The sequence below is a fragment of the Carassius gibelio genome, chromosome B12 (genome assembly GCF_023724105.1).
Source record: "Carassius gibelio isolate Cgi1373 ecotype wild population from Czech Republic chromosome B12, carGib1.2-hapl.c, whole genome shotgun sequence".
Taxonomy (NCBI): Eukaryota; Metazoa; Chordata; class Actinopteri; order Cypriniformes; family Cyprinidae; genus Carassius; species Carassius gibelio.
In genome coordinates this window covers 7,727,356-7,747,881 of record NC_068407.1, presented here as the reverse complement: position 1 = coordinate 7,747,881, position 20,526 = coordinate 7,727,356, and the positions used below count along the sequence as shown (strand labels likewise).

Below are 20,526 nucleotides of genomic sequence, written 5' to 3'. Positions count from 1 at the left end.
ATGAGCTGAGATATGGACTTGGTTTTGTTTTGTGTTCTGAGAGAGCCGCATGCTCGGGGCTAAGACCAGGCCACTTTGACTTTTCCTCTTTGAGTTTGCGTTGCCCTATGATGTGCTGCTAATATAGGGCCTCTTTCAAGGGCCCAAAGCGTCTGCTAGACATCATGTGATCTTATAAAAGTCTTCTACTCTACCATCCTCAGATACCCCCTTTTTTGTTCTTTAATAACTAAGTTCAAAGAACAAGCGGTTTCCTTAATAATTTTCTTTTGTCTCTCAGGCAGGAGATGACGTCATGTGTTATCAAGCCGATGGACACCTTGCATGCAACAACATTTTGACATGTTTAATACTAGATTTTTGTGGGGTTTAAAATGGTCTTTAAAAGTCTTAGTTTGCCCTATTTACAATAAATAAATTCGTAAAATCATGGCATTAGATGTTGCATGAACTTAAAAAAAAAACAATATATAAAAAATAATATCTTTGTTAGTATTTTTGCCTTCTTTTCCAACCTAAACATCCTAAATTTAGGATAATTTTGCTTCGGATACAAAATGAAGATATGATATATATATGTATGTATATATATATATATATATATATATATATACACACACAACATGAAGTGAGTTTATGCTTATAACAAGAACAAATAGGGTGGAAATGGTGTGTCAAAGTTATTTAACCTATGAATAATGGTGATTCTTCAAAGCCCATTGGTAGATATTTTTCCTTTTTTTAATCACAGATTTGCATTTCTCAGAAAACAAGATTTATATCATCATTGCATCTATGATGATTTTTTTTTTTTTTTTTGACATTTGAAAACAAGACAAAACTAATCAGGAAAAGCATGACTTTTGTTCAGTGTAAAAGAACCTTAAAAGTGGTTACTTATTTTAGTTTAAAGATTAACTAAAAAAAAAAAATATATATATATATATATATATATATATACAAAAGGCTATATGTTTGAGTTTAATCAAATTTTTCTTTATTTCCAGTTGAAGTTGGGAAGGGAAAGGTGCTGATAAAATACAGTTTGCTCAGTCAACATTACTAAAAGAGACTGATAGCCCTAATTAAATTATGCTAGTATAAAGCCACCATCACAAATACATTCAGCATAACAGATCCACAAGCCCGAAGGTCAGACGTAGTCGCTGCAATGACAGACATTGCCGTTGACACATTGGGAGAGGTGGTTGAGTGATTTGGATCTTCATTTGAGGTCAGTCACGCGTCGCAGAGAGCCCATGGTAGGGCTGGGACTTCCCCACTCGATGTACCTCCTGTATTCACCAGGGCGCAGGAAAAACTGGCGGCCAGTGTAGTTGGGGTGCTCATGGAGGATCCAGTAGCCTTCCATGACATTGGCTGAAGAGATGTCCCCATTGTGGAATCGATGTCGTAGATCAGGGCAATCTTCGTTCAGCTCCATTTCCTGACCACCAAAATCGGAGCGCTCGAAGATCTTCATCCTGTAGTTTCCAGTGTACTGGGGAAGAAGTAATTGGTGTTATATATATATATATATATATATTTTTTTTTTTAAAGTACAAATACAAGGCATTGTTGCCTAACATAGCAACAATGGATGAGCCAATAGTGTGAGTTTGGGGTGGGACTCTCTATTCAGCTGAACAATGGCAGATGAAGTGAGTGTTTGAGAAATCTGTATGTTATGCTTTTAAGACAACAGAAAAAAAAGAGACAATTACACAATATTCAAAGAACAGCCATTATTTTCAATGAGCTAGATTCTCATAGCCTAGCCACCATAATTCTGTTTTCTACTTCTGCTGACTGACTGAAGAGTAAAGACTCACAGGAGGAACCATGCAGCAGGAGCGAATGCAGTCGTTAAATCCAGCCCAGTGCTGGAAATCAGGGTATTCACCCTTGGACAGCATGTACTGGTATCCAGCATAGTTGGGCTTCTCATAGACCACCCAGCTTCCACTTTCTACTCGAATGGAGTTGCAGCGAGAAAAGTGGGCCTGCATGTCAGTGCAGTCTCCAGTGCACTCATAGTGACGGCCCTGGAACTTTTTGTCTTCAAAGAAAGTAATCTGTTGGATGGATGTAGAGAAAGAAAAATACATGATTACAGGTACACTTTAAGTCTGAAGTTACCATTCTTCTTACTGCGTCAGATTTTTTGTAAGTTATATTCAGAAAACCTAATAATTTTTTAATATAACTATTTTAAAAAGTGAATATTTTATTGTCTTTATTATTTATTATTATTATTATTATTTGTCTTTTGTATGACACTAAAGTCTACACTATACAGATTTAATCTTAAACATATTAACTGAACTCAACAGAGCAACTTTGGGCAAAAAGCAGTTTCTCTGTTTCTCTCTCGCTTCATTGTTGGAATGAATATTTAAAGCAATTGATCATCTTAAGATGCTTGGAACCATGGCTTTTAATAACAGAATAGGATGGATACAGTCAAGAACACTTTTTTTGTACAATTAAGGGTGGGGACAATATTATTACTTTAAAAATACATATCTAAAGTGTACATATTAGTATCTTTTGAAAGGGTATCGCCCCGGTTGAGTATATATATTTTTTTCTGAGAATGTTCCCTTAGTGAAAGCATATATAACAGGATTACCATTCAAAGAAAATATTTATAAACCATTTTTTTATCATGGTTTTTCAAAATGTATTATTAAAAAAAAAAAAAAAAAAAAAAAAAAAAAAAATATATATATATATATATATATATATATATATATATATATATATATATATATGTATGTATAGATAGATAGATAGATATATATATATTTGTTTTTAAGAGCTAAAAGCATATATATCCTAGAACCACAATCTATATCATTTACAAACACAATTTAGTCACTTACCTTGGCCATTGTGACTGTTCTCTGAGCAGACAAAACCATTTCTGAGGTCAGGACCTCTTTATAGACCCGGCATGGATCAGGGCTTTGTGTGTGACTCACAAAACTCTGTCTGCTCAGCACAATGTGTTCTATAGAGTAGATGCAACTGTAGATCAGCCAGTGTGTGCCCCCTTTTGTGTCTTTGCAAGTTTCTCTCTCTCTCTCTCTCTCTCTCTCTCCAAAGACAGCACCACTGCACTTTTCAGTGCTTGACAAAAAAATTTGCGAACTCTGCTTTTAGTAGCTTCAGGGCTTTACATGTAAAAGCCATGGACTGGCAGGGATATATACACGAAGTTAAAAGGCTAATATGAATCTGGGATATGAAGTGACTTCATTAAAACTGTCCTGCCTAAGCACAGTTCTTTTTTATCAGCTTGTTTTATGGTTTGTAATGTGAATAAAATGAATTCTTCAGCCACATCAGATTTATAAAGTTGAGTTTGGCTTGAAACTGACATGCTTGTCTTCATTTTGATGTGTACTGGGCAATGCATCAATGGATCCTTATTCAAAAAACAACTGGCAAGCTGAAGAAACTTTCTGTTTCCTACGCTACCAAATAATTCAAAGTGTCATGAAGAAAACATAGCATAGAAGAACCATTTTAATCAGTTTTTATGTCTTTAATGGTCATAAAAAAGACACTGTTTACATTAAACTGCTCCTCATTCTCCTAAAGGAGCCAATCATGGGATTCATGCAACCCCATTCGCTGCAGGCTCTGTACTCTCCGGGCCGCAGGAAATACTGACGGCCTCTGTAATTGGGGTGCTCGTAAAAGATCCAGTAGCCCTCCATACAGTTACAGGAGTAGATGCCGTGGTAGCCAAAACGGTCGAAGACATTGGGGCAGTCATCTGTGAACTCCATCATGTGTCCGTGCATTTCAGGTCTGTTGTAGATTCTCATGCGGTAGGCACCTCTGTACTGTTGTGTGGGGAGAAAAAAACTGCAGTTAGGGCTTTAGAGGAATCAATAATCAGGGCAACGCAGAGACATTTGAGAGACCAGTTGTCAGAACGTTTGGGAGAAAACCTTGAACAGTCTTGATGTCGCTGTTGAGACTGAGCCTTTGAACATGACTTCCTGCTGTAAACGTGCAACTTTCAAAGATTTTCAAGTAGACGTTTAGTCATTTTCGTTCGAACAAACTCTAGTGACAGTGTCATGATTCTTCCACTGCCAAAAACAGAGATGAATGGAATTATGATGAGCTGCGCAGTCATCGGAGTGCGTCTTGCTCCATTTCAAATAACTAACCCTCCTGGTGGACCTGTGAACCTGTTTTTCCCTGCATATATGAATTACTTCAAAGGGCTCGTTGATTGACGTTGCTTTTTTTAAAGGTGTCTGACTGCGTGAAATAAAACCTATCATTTTGATTGACTTACTGGGGAGAACATCTGACAAGATCTGATACAACTGTTGAAGCCCATCCAGTGGTGAAAGTTAGGATACTCCCCACGGCCCAGGACGTACTGATATCCCATATAATAGGGCTTCTCATAGCCCACCCAGTGACCCCCCATGACCCGAATGGAGTTGCAGCAGTTAAAGTATCTAAAGGTGTCAGTGCAGTCAGCAGAGCACTCATAAGAGCGCCCCTGGAAGTTGGAGCCTTCATAGAAGATGATCTGAGGACAGAAGGAAAGAGTATGTTAGCAAGGAACAGAGGAAATAATCTTTGGAAGTCGTGAATGAATATGCTTATTTTATCCAGTCTTATGTGAAAGTAACATAGAAAGCTGTAATGGCAAAACATCCATGGATGGTCTACCATTCGTCTATCTAGTTTGAATTTTGAACTTTATTTCAGACTATATGGTCTTCAGGTTGTTCCAAGTTCATGTCCCTAATGTAGCAAATGATGTCTTGTGAAAATACCAATTCTAAACATTAAGAATCAAGCTACAACTGACAACGCCTACCTTTCCCATGGCTGCAGAGCAGGATGTCCACGCCGTTCTGCCGTACTGCCATCGAGGTCCTGGTGGACCTTTTATACTCTTCATCAGACGTATACACACTACTGCCAGAGGCACGTCACAGAAACTAGAGTTTACCTTTGTAAACGTCACATACCTTTCCATTATTCATTTCTCTAAAGACAACTAAAGCCACACTCCCATTATTCCCGAACGCTAGAGTTTACCTATACAAATTCCCCTCACCTCATGAGCCTCACCAGCACGCCAAGCCTTGTTCACCCATGACCTGGTGATGTGCTCTTTTCATAACTGGCCACAAAAGGATCAGGAGGCATTATAAGCAGGCCTTTCTGTATATGGCACAATGTGGAGTAAAAATGGCATGTAAACAAATTTAACAGTATGCACAAGTAACCCTAAAACAGTGAGTCCTCTGTTTGTTCATGTGAACTGCATTCCTGTCGAGACCGATAAAGCAAACGTACATCACAGGTTTGAAAAGGTTTTGAAACACAACTGTCACCTTCTGTTTAGATTGAGGCAAACCAGATTTTGTCAACCAGTTGGTCTGGAGATTTTTATTGAATTATTCATTTTTAAATACTAATCACAGAGCAGTTGAGAGTGGTTTCATCACAGCACACATTATAGTCCTACTCGTGTCTATTTTTCCAGGCATGTGCATTTCAGGTGCTTATCTAAGTGATTCTGACACTATTGATTGTTCTGCAATGTGTTGACATAACCTCCGACAATATGTTGCCTTCTTTTGCTTCCATAGCCTGAAGAGTCGCTCTGATGCAAGGTTTTCATAAGGCTGTGTTGGGGAGGGTTATACATTTCATGTGTTTGTGTTTGTGTTATTGTGTGATGGTTGTTTCAACTCTAGGACAGTCGACTCTGGCATGTAACAAATCCCTCAGCTGACAGGCAAAAGGCCAAAGAGTGTTGGCCTTGTGTTTCTATTCTTTTCAAAGCTGAGCTTCACCCTCCACATCTCTCCTTTCATCAAGATGAGGAGCAACGCTCTGTTTTCTGTATTGTTTTTTTGTGCCGGATTTATTCAAGAGAAAGACAGCTTTTGTAAAACAATAGCCATGCTGTTCTTTGATAGCCACTCTGGCATCATTTTAAAACGCAGCTCAGAGAGTGAGAGAAGTTATAGTTAGCGCTTTGTTTCTTTATCTTTCAGTGGCTTGAGCTGACAGTCACAAACATTATAAACGTGTCTGATCTCAAATATGTAAAAAGTCTAAAGACTGATCTTCAGAGATCACACTGAAAATCTATTTTAAACCTGGAGATAAACAGAGCGTTTTAGGATTTGAAAAAATAAAAAAAAAGAAACTTTATGACATCAAATGGATTATTAAAATGTAGTAATTAGTAAATACAGTAGATATATTTAAAGAAGATATATTTAAGATACTGTTCTATTTATAGATCACTTAACTAATAAGCAAATTTATGACATCGACAACGTAAAATTTTTTTAAATGTATTTTAGACAAAATTAAAGTTTTAAAGCAGAAGGTGGACAAAATGCCGATATCTCAAGAAATTCTGAAATTCATTTCAACTTTTGAGTGGAACATTTCCACTCGTTATTTTATACTGGTGCTGTAATTTCTACAATAAAACTTTTGTAAATACACTACCTGCTAAAAGTGTCAAAAGTGATTTTTTTTTTTTTTTTTTTTTAGCAGCAATTAATCCAGTCTTCAGTGTCACATAATCCTTCAGAAATCATTCTTATACAATGATTTAGTGCTCAATAAAAATAGTTGTTATCATACATGTGGTGTAATCATATGGAATAATGGATGTAAAAACATTATCTTAGCTCCTCACAGGAATAATTTTAATTTTAAACTAAGATAAAATAGAAAAGTTATTTTAAATTGTAATAATATTTCACAATACATTTTACTGATTAAATAAATGCAGCCTCTGTAAGCATAAGAGACGTCTGACTACAAAACATTTTTGTAAGCATAAGAAACTTTTGACTGGCAATGTGCTGTATATATTTTGTGTGTGTGTGTGTGTTGGGGGGGGGGGGGTATTAAATTAGAACAATAAAATTAGCATTGCCACTAGTGGTCTCAGACTTTTTAGACCCAATTGTATAAATGATTGACTTGTGTTATATCTTTTGTGAGAAATTTTCTTTTAATCCAACTTTCGGTCTCCTCCTCTTCTCAGCTTTTTTCTTGGCTTACTTGGCGATTACTGTACTCTACACTACAGGAATGGTTCTCTCACATCACAGGCTTGCAAATAGTAATCTTGAAAGCACTACAAGACATTTCATCCCCACACGGGGCGAAATACTTCAAATAAGCCCAAGCTTTCTCTCTTGGTTCCCCCCGGAGAACAAAAAGCCAACACTTAAGATCTTTTGCTGCCTCTCCGGTTGAGAGAGATGAGGAGAGAGAGAGAAATGGAGAGAGTTGCTTTGGACAGAGACAGAACGCAACAGTACAGTGTTATCACATAAAATTATTTTTATTGTGAGGTGATCAAACATGACACTGGACCACAAAAACAGTTATAACAGTGAATAAAAAGAAAATAATTAGATTCATACATCACCTGAAATCTGAAAAAATAAGCTTTCCATTGATGTGATTGTTTTTTTTAGTACAATATTTGGCCAAGATACAACTATTTAAAAATCATGAATCTGAGGGTGCCAAAAAAAAAAATCAAAATACTGAGAAAATCGCCTTTAAAGTTGTCCAAATTAAGTTCTTATAAATGCATATTATTAATCGAAAATGAAGTTTTTATATATTTACGATAGGAAATTAAAAAATATCCTCATGGAACATGATCTTTACTTAATATCCTAATGGTTTTTGGCATAATTTTTTTTTTATTTTTGTGACCCATACAATGTATTTTTGGCTATTGCTACAAATATATAATAAGTTTTGTACTCCAGGGTCACAAATGTGGAAGATACACTAATTTCATTTATTTACAATGAGGTAAAATTATGTACAAACAGCTAATTTATTAATTATCATCATTATTTATTTATTTATTTACTTCGTTAGTAACCTAGAAATAGTACAGAATCTTATATATATTATATAATTTATTTATATTTATTTTTTTCAACATGTATAACAGTTTGGTCACAGACTTTTGTTCGGTAGCTATGAACCTGGCTATTTTTTTAAATCTAATCTCATCTAAAAACTTAAAGGACTTTGAAACTGACAAAAACGAAAATGGTCTAATTTAGTGACATTACAGGAAAGGCTAAGAAGACTCTTTTAATGCTTGATAGACAAAATGGCAAACAAATACACTGTTAGTTTCTTGATTATGGCATTAAATTGGAATTGTATGTATAATCTAGAATTAGGCAGCACACAGCACCCAAGTAAACATAATTCATTTTTATTATTTCATGGTTGAAGACAATATGCAGTGGACTTTGCAGTCCCAGATATGCGAATTTAAAGAAACTATTGGTGTGGGTTCTTATACAGGAAATGTGTAATTTCAAGTACTTTATGGTTCTAGGACAAAAGCTCTGCCCTAGTGAATGGCAGCTGCCGCTTCTCTCCAATTAGCCTTGTGAGTTTGTAAGAACAGGCCTTAATCTGCTGTTGAAGACAGTGTGATGTGGCTGGGTGAGGCAGAGCCTCGTGTGTGAGGGGGAGGAAGACTGAGAGATCATCCTCCTGTTGATGTGCAGAGCCGCAGACGGGCCCTGTCTGTCCCTGCCAGCGCACCAGCCTCGCTATCGGCTGCGCCAGACGCTGCCTACGCTTGCCGGCCACTCTGAGAGCGTGCCAGGGACGGCTTTGTGAAGATGTGTCTGATGTGCTCCATCTTTTGTTTTGGAGGATAATTAAAAGAGGAAATCGTTGTGGAATATACACTGAAGAAGGAAGGAACTGGGGACGCTTCTGAAGCCATTCAAATAATGGATGTGGTTATTATTTAGTTTATAATTTGTTTACATATTTTGTGTCTCTCACTCTCTCTCTCTCCTTTTTTTAGTTTTATAAAACTTTTCCTTAGAGGGTCTAAAGATGACTTTAGCCCCAGATTTCACCTAACATATGAGCCATCCGTTCGTTTGTTCATTCATTATTTAATTTGTTCATTTAACACTACATAAGTTTGAACACTTTTAACACTTTTTTGTGTGTGTGTGTGGGAAATATATCTATCTCATGTTCACCCAGGCTGGATTTATTTGATTTATTTATGAAATGCAGTGAAACATTTAACTGTTTTAACAATTTAAAATAACTCTTTTTAATATATTTTAAAATATAATATATTCCTGTGATGATACAAATACATTTTTAGCAGCTATTATTTCAGTCTTGTCACTTGATATTTCAGAACTCATTCTTATATGAGACTAAGAAACATTCTTTTATTATTATCATCGTTAAAAATAGTTTTCCTGGTTAAAATTTTTGTGAATAAAATAGCCCTAAAAAAACTAAATAGCTGATTTTGATGTCATTTTATATAATAGAATATTTTTTTTAATCTTTAGTAGCTTTTGAGATATTCCAACATACATAAATTGGTATTTATTTAAATTTTATTATAGATAATACTTAAATGTTATAATAAAAATATATTGATATTGAATTTAAGAAATTGTGCCTTTTTTACCATTTATTGATAAATTTTGTTTAATTTATAAAAAATAGATATAATTTTATTGTCATATTCTGGGACCAGGACAAAAAAAGTAAATAAATAAATCAAATTTTCCTTAAGGGGGTCTTTAACCTTGTTTTACCCTTTGATTATGCTCATGTATTCTAATGAGCCACATTGTTTCCTAAATTCAGGTGGTCCTCATATTTTAGCTATTCTCCAAAACTTATCCCAGGTTAATATGCTCAGATCCAAAATCAAACACGAGTATGCATTATGGGTTACTGGGTTTGTCTTTCTCACATCTCCTTTTCAGATGAAACAGAGCGGTCCAGGTAAAGACAACCCTCTCACGTGACGTTCCCCCAACCGTCCCATGGCTTAGAGTTTAAAGAGTAAGTTTCTTTTGTGTGATCTGCCCTCATCTCAAAACAGTCTCTGTGTTTACTGACACATGACAAAAAAAAAAACCTCAGATCTTTTTATCTCCTCTTCTAGAAGGAGGAATCTCCTTATGATGCATCCGTGTGTTTAAGGCAGAGGCTGGCAACAACACACGCAACTTCAATAGAGCGCCTTGAACACACGGGGAAAAGGTGCACCCGAGCTGCCGATCTACCCCAACCTTTCTACAGCCTTAAATATATAATCACATATGATGCCATTTTTTGCTTCTTCAAATTTGGCATCAAAGTAAATGTGTTCTGACAACAGTTAGTGACAAGGGCTCCAAAGGAAAAGAGGAAAGTCGGCCGTACCACACCGTATCAATTATTGATCGTGCGGCTCTCGACCTGAAAGAAAGAGAGGGAGCATTGTCATAATGAAATGTGTGATTTTTTACTAAATAAAAAAAAAAATAGATAAAGGTCGTCCCATTGTTCTGAAGACTTATGAGTTTGATTGACAGCCTGCAAATTCTCTTCGTTCACTCGTAAAGGAGATCAAAAGAGAGTTCTTCTCTTTGCCCAAGGCCACTTGCAATTTATTTAGAAGCCCTGCGCTTGTGTCCCAGCAGGTATCACTGCCGAACCAAGCCACTCAGGATAATCACAACTTTAAGCTGTCTCTCCTCCACGCTTGCTTTCTTTGTCAAATTAATGAAGCTGAGAAGCTGGTTCAGTTTCACAACAACAATATTTTGAAATCATCTCTGATTAAAATAACAAAACTGAATTGGAAAGTACAGTAGGGACCAAAATCCACAGATACGACATCAGAAAATCAGAGATTCGAAATCTAATCAAAACCAGGAGAAACTGAGCCTTGTCTTTCCAAAACATGTTTCACACATTCCAGATTCTATTTGTAGGACAAAGTGTGACATTGATCATGTGATCTCCTTTCAGTCCTCTGGATCATTTCAAATCATGCTGAAGAACATGAGCATCAGATTTAAATGGAAGTTCATACAGATCAATTGCTACCGTCAAACACAAGTACGACATTTGTGTTACTTTTCACTCAAACTGTTGTTATGCTTGTAATATAATCTGTAATAAAAATGTGAAATGTATTAAATTAATTAAATAATTTCCACCTTGCATAAACTCCTGACAAATGCTGGATGCATTGCATGCATAAAATCTCTGTTTTATTTACAACTTTGGGAAAAATAAAACAGATTATTGGAGTACATTTTACAAGAAAATACTACTATAAAATATCATGTTTCATTGTGTTAATTAACTTACTTTGTAACTGTGACATTCACTAGGAGTTTCTGAGTAAAAAATGCAGTCGATGGTAGTGGAAGAAGCCACTCTGCTTTGTAACCAGCAGAAAATAACACTGTTTATTTCAAAGGGATGCAGCAGTTCTTGTGAGCAGCGGAAGGCTTGAAGAAAAATAGGGCATTCATATGGGAGCAAGTGAAGGCATGGAGAAATAAAAGAAAATAGAGAGCAGTGTGAAATTCCTTTTGAGTGGTTTGAAATGAAGTAGCGTTTGAAATGAAATGTTTTGTTCACCTTCGAGCTGGTGCACCATATCTCTCAAAGAATGTTTGAAAAACCTTACGCATCACATTAATAATACACAGGAGGACGCTTAATGGGGTGTGTGGCTCGTCCCCATATCGATAATGATGAAACTGTACTGATGAAACTCTTCCCCTCCGTTTTAACACCCAAAGGTGCTGCACAGATTAAACTCTGTTCTGTAAATGCCTTCAGTCTGGTTAAATTAGAATGACATAGTGTGACAAAGTGATAACAAGATTAACTACACAACAACAAAAATTAATATGATATACTGAAAAAAAAAAAAGTCTGGAGCATGTCATTTTTAAATAGTATACTTGATTTATTTATTTATTTTTTAAATATAGTATATTTTTATTTTATTTTTAATCTGAAATATTACTACAATAGTCATTACTAATTGTGACCTGGCCAATTATTGATTTACGTCTTTGTATTTTTATTGTGTTTGTATGAGGCATGCAATGTAAGATTGATGTGAAGATGCAGAGAATTTAGACTACATAATAAAGAATGCTAATTACATAATGAAGTTTATAAGGTTAGAAGAAGAATACATAATGACTAAATAATTATTAAAATGATGTAATCAGTCACGTCAATCTGCTGCTGCTGCATCGTTTGAACACTTTAAACCGTTTCCCTTTCTCACCACTAGAGGGCAGTAGAGCTTTAAATGTGCTCCCCGCTATCCCTCTCTCCACGGTCTCTCTCTTTATTTGTCAGATAATTCCTGGAAGAAGTGTGCAGGCAGATATGTATTTACTGGCTGTGTCATCTCTCTGTGCTGTAAATCCTATCAGCTGCAGCAGGTGCTGCGCTGGGCTCAGGTCGTTTAAAACAGCAGCTGTGAGGGAGCTGACCTGGAGCACAGGCCATTCATACACACACAAACAAAGATATGTGCACACACAGCACACGTGCACATATGTAAAAGCCTTTTGTTTTGGTGCTACAATATTCTAGTGTGTTCCATGCTGAGTATATACGCGGACACGAGACTGTACGTAAAACCCTTTAATGAGAAATATAAATAGATAATTAAAAATAATACTTATTACAATCGCAGCAATCCTGTTTATTTCCAGTGAATGCTGATGCTGACAGCGTAGATCACGTCATAATTATTTAAATACAAGGAATAAAATTAAATATTTCCATAACAATAGAGCTTAATTTTTGACAGAAATTAAAAAGAAGCTGTGAAGAGTGTGGTCAGTGATGTTTACCAACCAGCAAACCAACTTTTTGTAGACAAAAACTCTATTGAAGAGTTTTAAAAGTTGAAAGTTGTAAAAATCATACGTGATTTGGGACCTTTTAAAGGTGCGTTACATTGTAAAGACAGCTTTCTATAAGGTCTTTACCGCCAAAGTTGAGACAAAATATTTTACACAACCTAGTTTTGAGTATATTTTTTAATTGTACATTAACATATATTTCAAATAATAAAAATGTTATATCTTTGTATGTCAGAAAGAATAGTAAACTATGTTAGTAGCCTTTGATATTCGACAGTGTGGTCTAGTTCATTGTAGTCATATGACCTTATATGAACAAGAAGTTCTGATTCTGACAGAGTGAATTATATCATAATTATTTAAATGCAGAGAATAAAATATTCATTAGTTAAGACAGCAGCATATTTATTTTTTTTGACAGAAATTAAATATAAGCCTTATAGTATGTTCAATGGATACTAGCCTACTGTTGTTTACCAACAATAGTCTATCAATTTTTCGTTGTTTTACCAAGTTTTAATTGTTGTGAGTTTTGACAGTTGTGGGATTTAGGACCTTTTTACAGTGCTGTTGCATTGTAAAGTTTGTTGTTCCTCACAGCCTCGTTTTCATCAGCATTAAATTTGATAAGGTCTATTCTTTACCTCCAAAGTTGAGACAAAATATTTTACACAAATCAGTTTTGAGTAACAATTTTTAATTAACATTTAACATTTTAAAGATATATTTTTGTATTTTAGTATGCTACTAGGTAGTGCACTGCACTCACTTCATTTGTTAAATGACCTCATAACATTGCATGTGCAATTCAGTGAATGTGGTGTCCAAAAAGATCACTGCTTTTTAAATCTAATTTTATGAACTTTGTGGTTTTTAGCAAAACTATTACTGCTGGTTTTCATGTGTCACGCATTGCAATGTCGTATATTATATGCCAGAGCTATATATGCCAAAGTTAATATGTGATATGGTTAGGCCAAGCATAGAGAAAATGAACATATTTTAGTGTTATGTTAGCATGCTAATTATTTTGGTTTTGCTACTATGATTGTCTTGGCTTTAACATACTAATGGCTTTGGAAAATTAGGCGTGTGTCCGCAGATTTGTTTCCTATCTTAGGGTATGCTTTCATGAAAACATTATCCCTGTTATTTCGATAAATGGAACTGCTATGATTGTTTTAAGAGCTGCAATGCTTTCATGTCATTTGAAAGACTGACACTGGTCCGGGTCATGACTGTGTGTGTAAGCAGAAGCTGAGTCTCAGTTGGTGAACTGGTTAGAAGTTTGAGATTGTTTGAAAGGCCTGAAGAATCAAGAGCGACTTGCAGCAGCATCCCTGGAAATGCCTGCGGGTCCTCCGAGAAGATCACCAAATTAAAAAAGGCAGGAAAATAACACCAATTCCCACCATCAATACCGTGGTTCTTATTCTTTTTGCTTTTAACTTTTGTTTTCCCCTTCTTTCGCTCTCTCTCTCTCTACTCCCATCACACTGTTGTTTTCTTAGTATGTTTTTCTCTCGTTCCGCCTTTTCTGTCGCTGAGCACTGCAGCCACTTTCAAAGGCTCGGCTGTCACGCGCTGGCTTTGAGAGCTAGTTTAATTTTTAACGTACATGTTGTCAGGGTGCCGTCAGCTGTGATTGACAGGTTCGTCCCAGAGCAGCCCTGCTTGGCAGGCTGGCGTCTTTTGTCAGAGAGAGCGAAGAGAAGCAACAAAGAAAGGAGAAGAGGAGGAAAAAACACACATAAATAAAACACCCACTTAGACTTTTCAAAAGAGATTCAATTAAACCAATCTTAACATTGAGCTTTTTCATATATGGAAATGGAATCTTAATATTTCCTTTTGTTCTAAAACGGAGATCCAGTTCAGAGCATAACTCTCTTGGAAAAGTGGAGAAGAAAACGTGATAAACATAGGTTGGAGATACTATTTTGCAATATATAATATGAGAAATACTGACACAATCACCTTAAAAGTTGTCCAAATGAAGTTCTTAGCAAGGCATATTACTAATCAAAAATTACGTTTTGATATATTTACGATAGAAAATGTACAAAATAGCCTAATGGAGCATGATCTTTACTTAATATCCCAATGAGTTTTGGCATAAAAGAAAAATCGTAATTTTGACCCATACAATGTTTTTTTTTTTGTTTGTTTTTTTTTGGCTATTGCTATAAAATATTACCCAGCGACTTAAAACTGGTTTTGTGCTCCAGGGTCACATATATCATCCACTCCTCTAGATATATGTTTTGCTATATTTATCTAGATAGCATGAAAACCATATTAGTAGCTACTTGAGGCTATTTGAGCATCAACCGAGCTGACACAATACATCATGTGCTTACATAAGCAGTTATATTCATGGCCTTAGATGGTCTTTCTGCAGACTCGAAAGAATCTTAGAAGTGTATCTGAAGAGTTCAGATGCAAGTGCCGTCTGAAATGTTCTTCTAAAATTTGCATTTTTATCAGGCTCCTATGTTTAGGTTCAGTAATTGTACTTTAATGGCAATGTATAGGTCCTTTTCTATGCCATTAAAGTGAAATAACTGAACATAAATATAGGAGCCTGATAAGAAAATGCTAATTTTAGAAGAACATTTCAGATGTCACTTAGAGGCTTTTTCATCTGAACTCTTCATTTGCAGATCAATTTCTCTGTTTTGTCTCTCCCAGTCCGGTGAGATGAAGACATGAGGCTCCTCTAATGTAAACACTGAGTAGGACAGTCTTTGGAGTGTCAGGATTCTGACAGGACCGCCGCGAGCCAGTTCATCTCTGTGCATGTATCCACACTAGTCATAACTGTTTGAGAATGAAAAGAGCGGACAAGGAGTTCACAACTGCACTCAAAATCCTAACAGTATGGAGTTGTCCTTGCAACATGGGATTTGAGTCATTTCATTTCACTTATTTTAATCAAAAACCAAAAGCCACAGAATATAGTTTTTACTGCCTCTTTTGAAATTCATTTTTGTTGGGTTCTTTTAGAGCAGTGTGGATTCAGTGTGGTTTGTGATGCTGGTTGAAATGATTCTTTTATGAAAAATAACTACAGTGGATGTCTTTTTTCACCCAGCTGTATTTCTTTATATTTCTATGTCACTGATTGCTTCTTACATTCCATTCTATTACATTTCAAAAAAGGGATGGGTCACTTCAAGGCTTTAGAAAAATGATGGCTCCAATAAAAATAAAAAAAATTCCCAGGGTCATTTCTATTTGTTATGTTTCGTTTTATGTTGTTTCCTTTATGTGTTCAATAGTTTGCGGTTGGTTAGATTTTTATATGTTTTTGAAAGATGCTTATGCTCACCAAGCATTTTATTTTTATGAAAAATACAGTAAAAACAGCAATACTGCGAAATAATATTACAATATAAAATAGCTGTTTTCTATAATTTTTTTTTATATATTCAAATATTTAATGTATTTCATGTGATTACATGTTGAATAAAATTATGAATTTATTTATTTATTTATTTAAAACTTTTATGTCTAAAAGGGTATAACAGACTTTTAGGTCAAGTTCTTGCAATTATGGCACATCTTATTTCCACATTAAATATTTGAAACTTCATTGGTAGGACTAAACTTTAATGCAAGGGGTCTTTTTACCAGTTTTGGGGGCCACACATGATGCCTGAGTGTCTAGCACCCTGTCTGGGATCTTTTTAAATAGAAACACATCTTGCATTTGATAACGTCTTGACATTTGACAGTCTGTTCAGACCAATCAAATGAAGCAGACTTTTCTTTTCTTCGAGCCGTCTAGAGGAGCAGCATTGGGGAAAAATAGTCCTGTCACTCCTCAGAAGCCTATCAAAGACTGCCTTAGCCACAACGATCAACTTCTGATAGCGCTGCCGCCGCCCCCTTTTTTATTTATTCATTTTATTTATTTATTTTGTAAACCAGCCTGTTGAGACATCACAGCTAACACCAGAGCTAAACCATGATGGGATGAAGTGCCCCACTTTCCTCAGAGAAGCGGCGGGTTGTTTTTGTCTCACGGATGGAGGGAAGCGATCGTGACACTCTGTCAGTCACGACAGAGCCAGAATATCAGGAAAACAGGATGAAACCGCTTCCTGGTCATCACCTTGCACCCTCGTTATAAAAGTAAAGCAGGGATCGCATTATGTATGTGAGTTTCTCCAGTGAGGGTTACTCTTAAAAGAAGCAACAAAGCTTCCAGTCTCCATGGTTTCATAATTTATAGCAGCCAAATTCAAACAAAATTTAACACATTGCCATTCATCTAAGGCCACGTGTATAAGAGCACAGTTAACTCCAAAGTGATAAATTAATAACACTGCACCAGGGTATTATGGGATATGAGCATGTTTAATGATTCTGTTTGACAACAAAAGGAAAGTGTCTGAATCCCAGAGAGTCACCAGCGCCTTCCTTTTCTTTTGCTACACTATAAGCCTGTATGTACAGTTGTTAGATGATATGATAAATACCATCAAGAAACTGATATTTCTGGTCCTGGATGACTAGTCAAGACCTAGCTAAAATGGGCCACCTTAAAATAGTAAAAGCTTTTATATAAAACACCTGTTCATCTTGCTACTATGCATATAATCATGTTATTGTATGTGTCAGGAACTGTGCATTTTGTTGCCACCAAATTTTGGATCATTAAAAAAAAAAAATTATGCTCACCAAGGATACATTTGTTTGATCAAAAGTACAGTAAAAAGGAATCTAGTGACATATTGCTAAAATAACTATTTTATTTTTAGTATTTTAATTCCATGAGAATAAATGTAATATATTTATTCCAGAGTTACCAATTTTCGGCAGTCATTTCTGCACTCTTCAGTGTTACATGATTCATCATTCTAATATGCTGATAGGATGATTTTTTTATTTTTTTTAATAACCATTTTGTTAGGAATAGTTAAAAAAGAACAGCATTTAATATGCCTAACCTGATTTTACCAAGTGAGACATGTTACTGGGACAACATCGTTGTTGACCCTGGAACAACATTGTGATTAACCAATCAGATTTGAAGAACCAGTTTATAGATTTTGTGAAGTTTATGCTTAAAATCAGTTTTTGGTGCTTGTACATCAGTGTCATTCATCTATCATTTCCTCTGATTTTAGGGATTACTCATGGTTAAGGTTAGGTTTAGGTGTAGGGATATGGTTAAGAATATATTTTTGGAGTAAAATGTTGTTCCAGGGTCAACAAAATATGTTGACCTAGGAACACATCGGACTTGGCAAAATCAGGACGTGCATTTAATATACAATAAATAAATAAATATCCAAATGCTTGCTGTAGATGTTTTATATTTTGACTTTTAATGTTTAATTATCTTATTAAAGTTAGAAAAGAGTCCTCCCTGATGTTGTTGTTTTTTCAGATGTCAATTTCACAATGTTCTTTTCAGACTTATCTTTGATTCACTTTTTGTATCATTGAACAAAGAATATTAAATGTGGTAGAAGTATTATTCACTAATCAGCAATTCAGCAGAAGCACAAGCTTACGCCGCGCAGCTGAGTCAGTGCACAGGAACACAGAGCACAACTAAAATCTGATGCACTCAGTCAATATTGAAGAGATTTCACTGGAATTCACATCAATTGCACCTTCTTTCTTCATATGAAAGGGCCTCTGTCGAAAACAAAAAAATATGTCAGAACAGAACCCCCCCCAACCCCCAACAAAAACATCCGGACTTCCACTTATTACAGATCGTGAGTCAGGAGGCAGGTGTCAATTTTTTGAGAAATTATTTGAGTGTATGTGCGTGTGTGTGTGTGTGTGTGTGTGTGTGGAAGACAGATTTCTATTCCTCACTTGTAAAGCCTCTCACTTAGAACTCGCTCGCAACACACAACAGATAAACAAACCTTCACATTTCAAAAGGAAACTCTCAGACGTGGATGTGTGATTCTTTTTTCATCATCACTGTTCTCACTTATCATGAAAGGCAGCTTTCGATGTCAGTTCGATAATAGACAGCCTGTCTATTCACCGTGTGTGCTTAAATACTGCCGAGTTGCTGCCGTGTACGATGGAGAGCGGACGATACTTGAAGGAATGACGCAGAGCAATTCTTCCTCGTCTTTATTCTTTTTTTTCCTCTGGATGCTTTGACCTCTTCTTTGCACCAGGTGTGGGTTTCCTTGATCCCCCTCTTCCTCTATTTGCAGTGCCCCCACCCTCCACACCCCCTGGTATGAATGATTCACTGCGAGAACAAGCGCTTTCCCTCCCCAAGAGTGTGGAGCACGGTGAAAAAGCCATGCAGCAGAGCCAAAGCTCCACTCTGATCTCGCCATGTTGTGTAACTCTTCAGAAAGCCAATGTTCCTAACTCATACTCTGTCTTTTTTTCCCCGACTGTAACGCTCGGTATTGACTGTTTATGCTTTTTAATGTTTGCGGAGAGGGCCTGGGGCTTGCAATGGGGGGAACCGTTCTTCTTGACACACTTAACGCCCCCGTAGTGAACTCTCGCTCCCAGCACTCCTGGAAGTACAGAGACCCCATCACCAGCCGGGAGTGGGTATGAAAGCCAGCACCCGCCGTGCCGCTCGAGAGAGATCACCCAACACACGATTAAGACGCTCAAAAGGCATTCTTTCACACAAAATATTTACACAACAGCCCCCCTCCCTATCAAAGCTGCAGAGGCTCTCTTCTGCTGTGCTTTCTTTGGGGAAGTTTGAGGGCACTGGAGATAGACAAAGTGAGAGAGTGAGCATGCACAAGCTCGCAGAGGGCACACTTCGGTCATATTAAGCAAGGAACAACTCTGTCTCTCATTCTTTTTGTCTGTCCGACTCTTTCACGCTCTCTCACAGTCCCATGTGAGCAACAGCATGGAAATATTCTTGGATCGAATCTGCCAATAAATGTATGCGGGTCAGCGTATAAACATTAGGGTTGCTGTGGTGTTATCTCAGAAATCCATTCCAGCTGGAGTGTTTACAAATATCGTATTTTAATAGACTAGTTGACATTTATTAGATCGAACTGACATAAGTGAATGCGATTTTTAGAAGATCTTTTCTTAAAGAATAGATTACAACAGCTTCTTATTTTTTTAAATATGTATTTTTTTAAATGCTAAAGTAGACTTTTTAACTTTTGTATAATACAGGTATAAAAAGTATTAAATTCCTGCACTTTTATTGTTGCTTTCTATCATAATTCATATTGCATTTTCATTTCATTTGGCATTTATGTGTACATTTTATCACTAAGAATCACTGTCTCTAATATTGTGGTCAATACCATCAAGCCAAACATTACTGTCTGAGTGACAGTTTGAAGATCAGAATCTCATTAATTTTAAGATGCTTAGATTATGATAAGAGAGCAACTTTATATGGTCAGTATTTGAAAATGTATATTTATATACAATCAATTTCAATTTATTTTATAATTTAAAAAAATGTTAAAGCATTAAACTGTGTTATAAAGGTTGAAACAGCTTGGCACTAGCAGTGACAAGGTTATGGGTTCGATTCCCAAGAACTGTAAGAACTAATAAAATTCCTAAATTGAATGTGGAGTAAGTCACTTAAAAGTACATGCCAAATGTATGAAATGTAAATTGGATATGTCTAAACTGTTTAAATTAGCACTGTGTACTACCTCCTTTTGATTTTTAGTTAAAACAGATCCTCTCTGAGCTAATATGAAAAGGGAAAAGGGAGAAGACTGGCTTCGGAAAATGCTATATTCAAACTTGGGTTGTTTGCATCAAAAACTCAATCCACTACTCTTACTTTCCACATCACATTTCATGACAGGTAATT

At 36.0% G+C, this 20,526-nt stretch overlaps 2 protein-coding genes across 2 annotated transcripts; both read right to left on the bottom strand.

Annotated features, from left to right (window-relative positions):
• Window positions 1-967: 967 nt before the first annotated feature.
• Window positions 968-2,950, bottom strand: LOC127969457 (gamma-crystallin S-1-like). The gene is made up of 3 exons (XM_052571455.1): window positions 2,886-2,950; window positions 1,833-2,075; window positions 968-1,501 (listed from the first exon to the last, which is right to left on the bottom strand). The coding sequence occupies exons 1-3, from the start codon at window positions 2,922-2,924 to the stop codon at window positions 1,226-1,228; spliced, it is 558 nt and encodes a 185-aa protein (XP_052427415.1). The 5' UTR covers window positions 2,925-2,950; the 3' UTR covers window positions 968-1,225.
• Window positions 2,951-3,529: 579 nt separating this feature from the next.
• On the bottom strand, window positions 3,530-4,893 carry LOC127969460 (gamma-crystallin M2-like). Its single transcript, XM_052571460.1, has 3 exons — window positions 4,856-4,893; window positions 4,319-4,561; window positions 3,530-3,854 (listed from the first exon to the last, which is right to left on the bottom strand). Exons 1-3 carry the CDS (start codon window positions 4,862-4,864, stop codon window positions 3,576-3,578), a joined length of 531 nt encoding a protein of 176 aa, XP_052427420.1. The 5' UTR covers window positions 4,865-4,893; the 3' UTR covers window positions 3,530-3,575.
• Between the last annotated feature and the right edge of the window lie 15,633 nt (window positions 4,894-20,526).

What these genes read in the sequence shown, in the direction of transcription:
- LOC127969457 (XM_052571455.1), bottom strand. Translation starts at nt 2,924, where the DNA reads ATGGTTTTGTCTGCTCAGAGAACAGTCACAATGGCCAAG. An exon ending in GAACAGTCACAATGGCCAAG is followed by an intron (nt 2,076 to 2,885) that starts GTAAGTGACTAA and finishes TCCATCCAACAG; the next exon opens with ATTACTTTCTTTGAAGACAA. An exon ending in CCTGCTGCATGGTTCCTCCT is followed by an intron (nt 1,502 to 1,832) that starts GTGAGTCTTTAC and finishes CTTCTTCCCCAG; the next exon opens with TACACTGGAAACTACAGGAT.
- LOC127969460 (XM_052571460.1), bottom strand. An exon ending in CTTGTCAGATGTTCTCCCCA is followed by an intron (nt 3,855 to 4,318) that starts GTAAGTCAATCA and finishes CCCACACAACAG; the next exon opens with TACAGAGGTGCCTACCGCAT.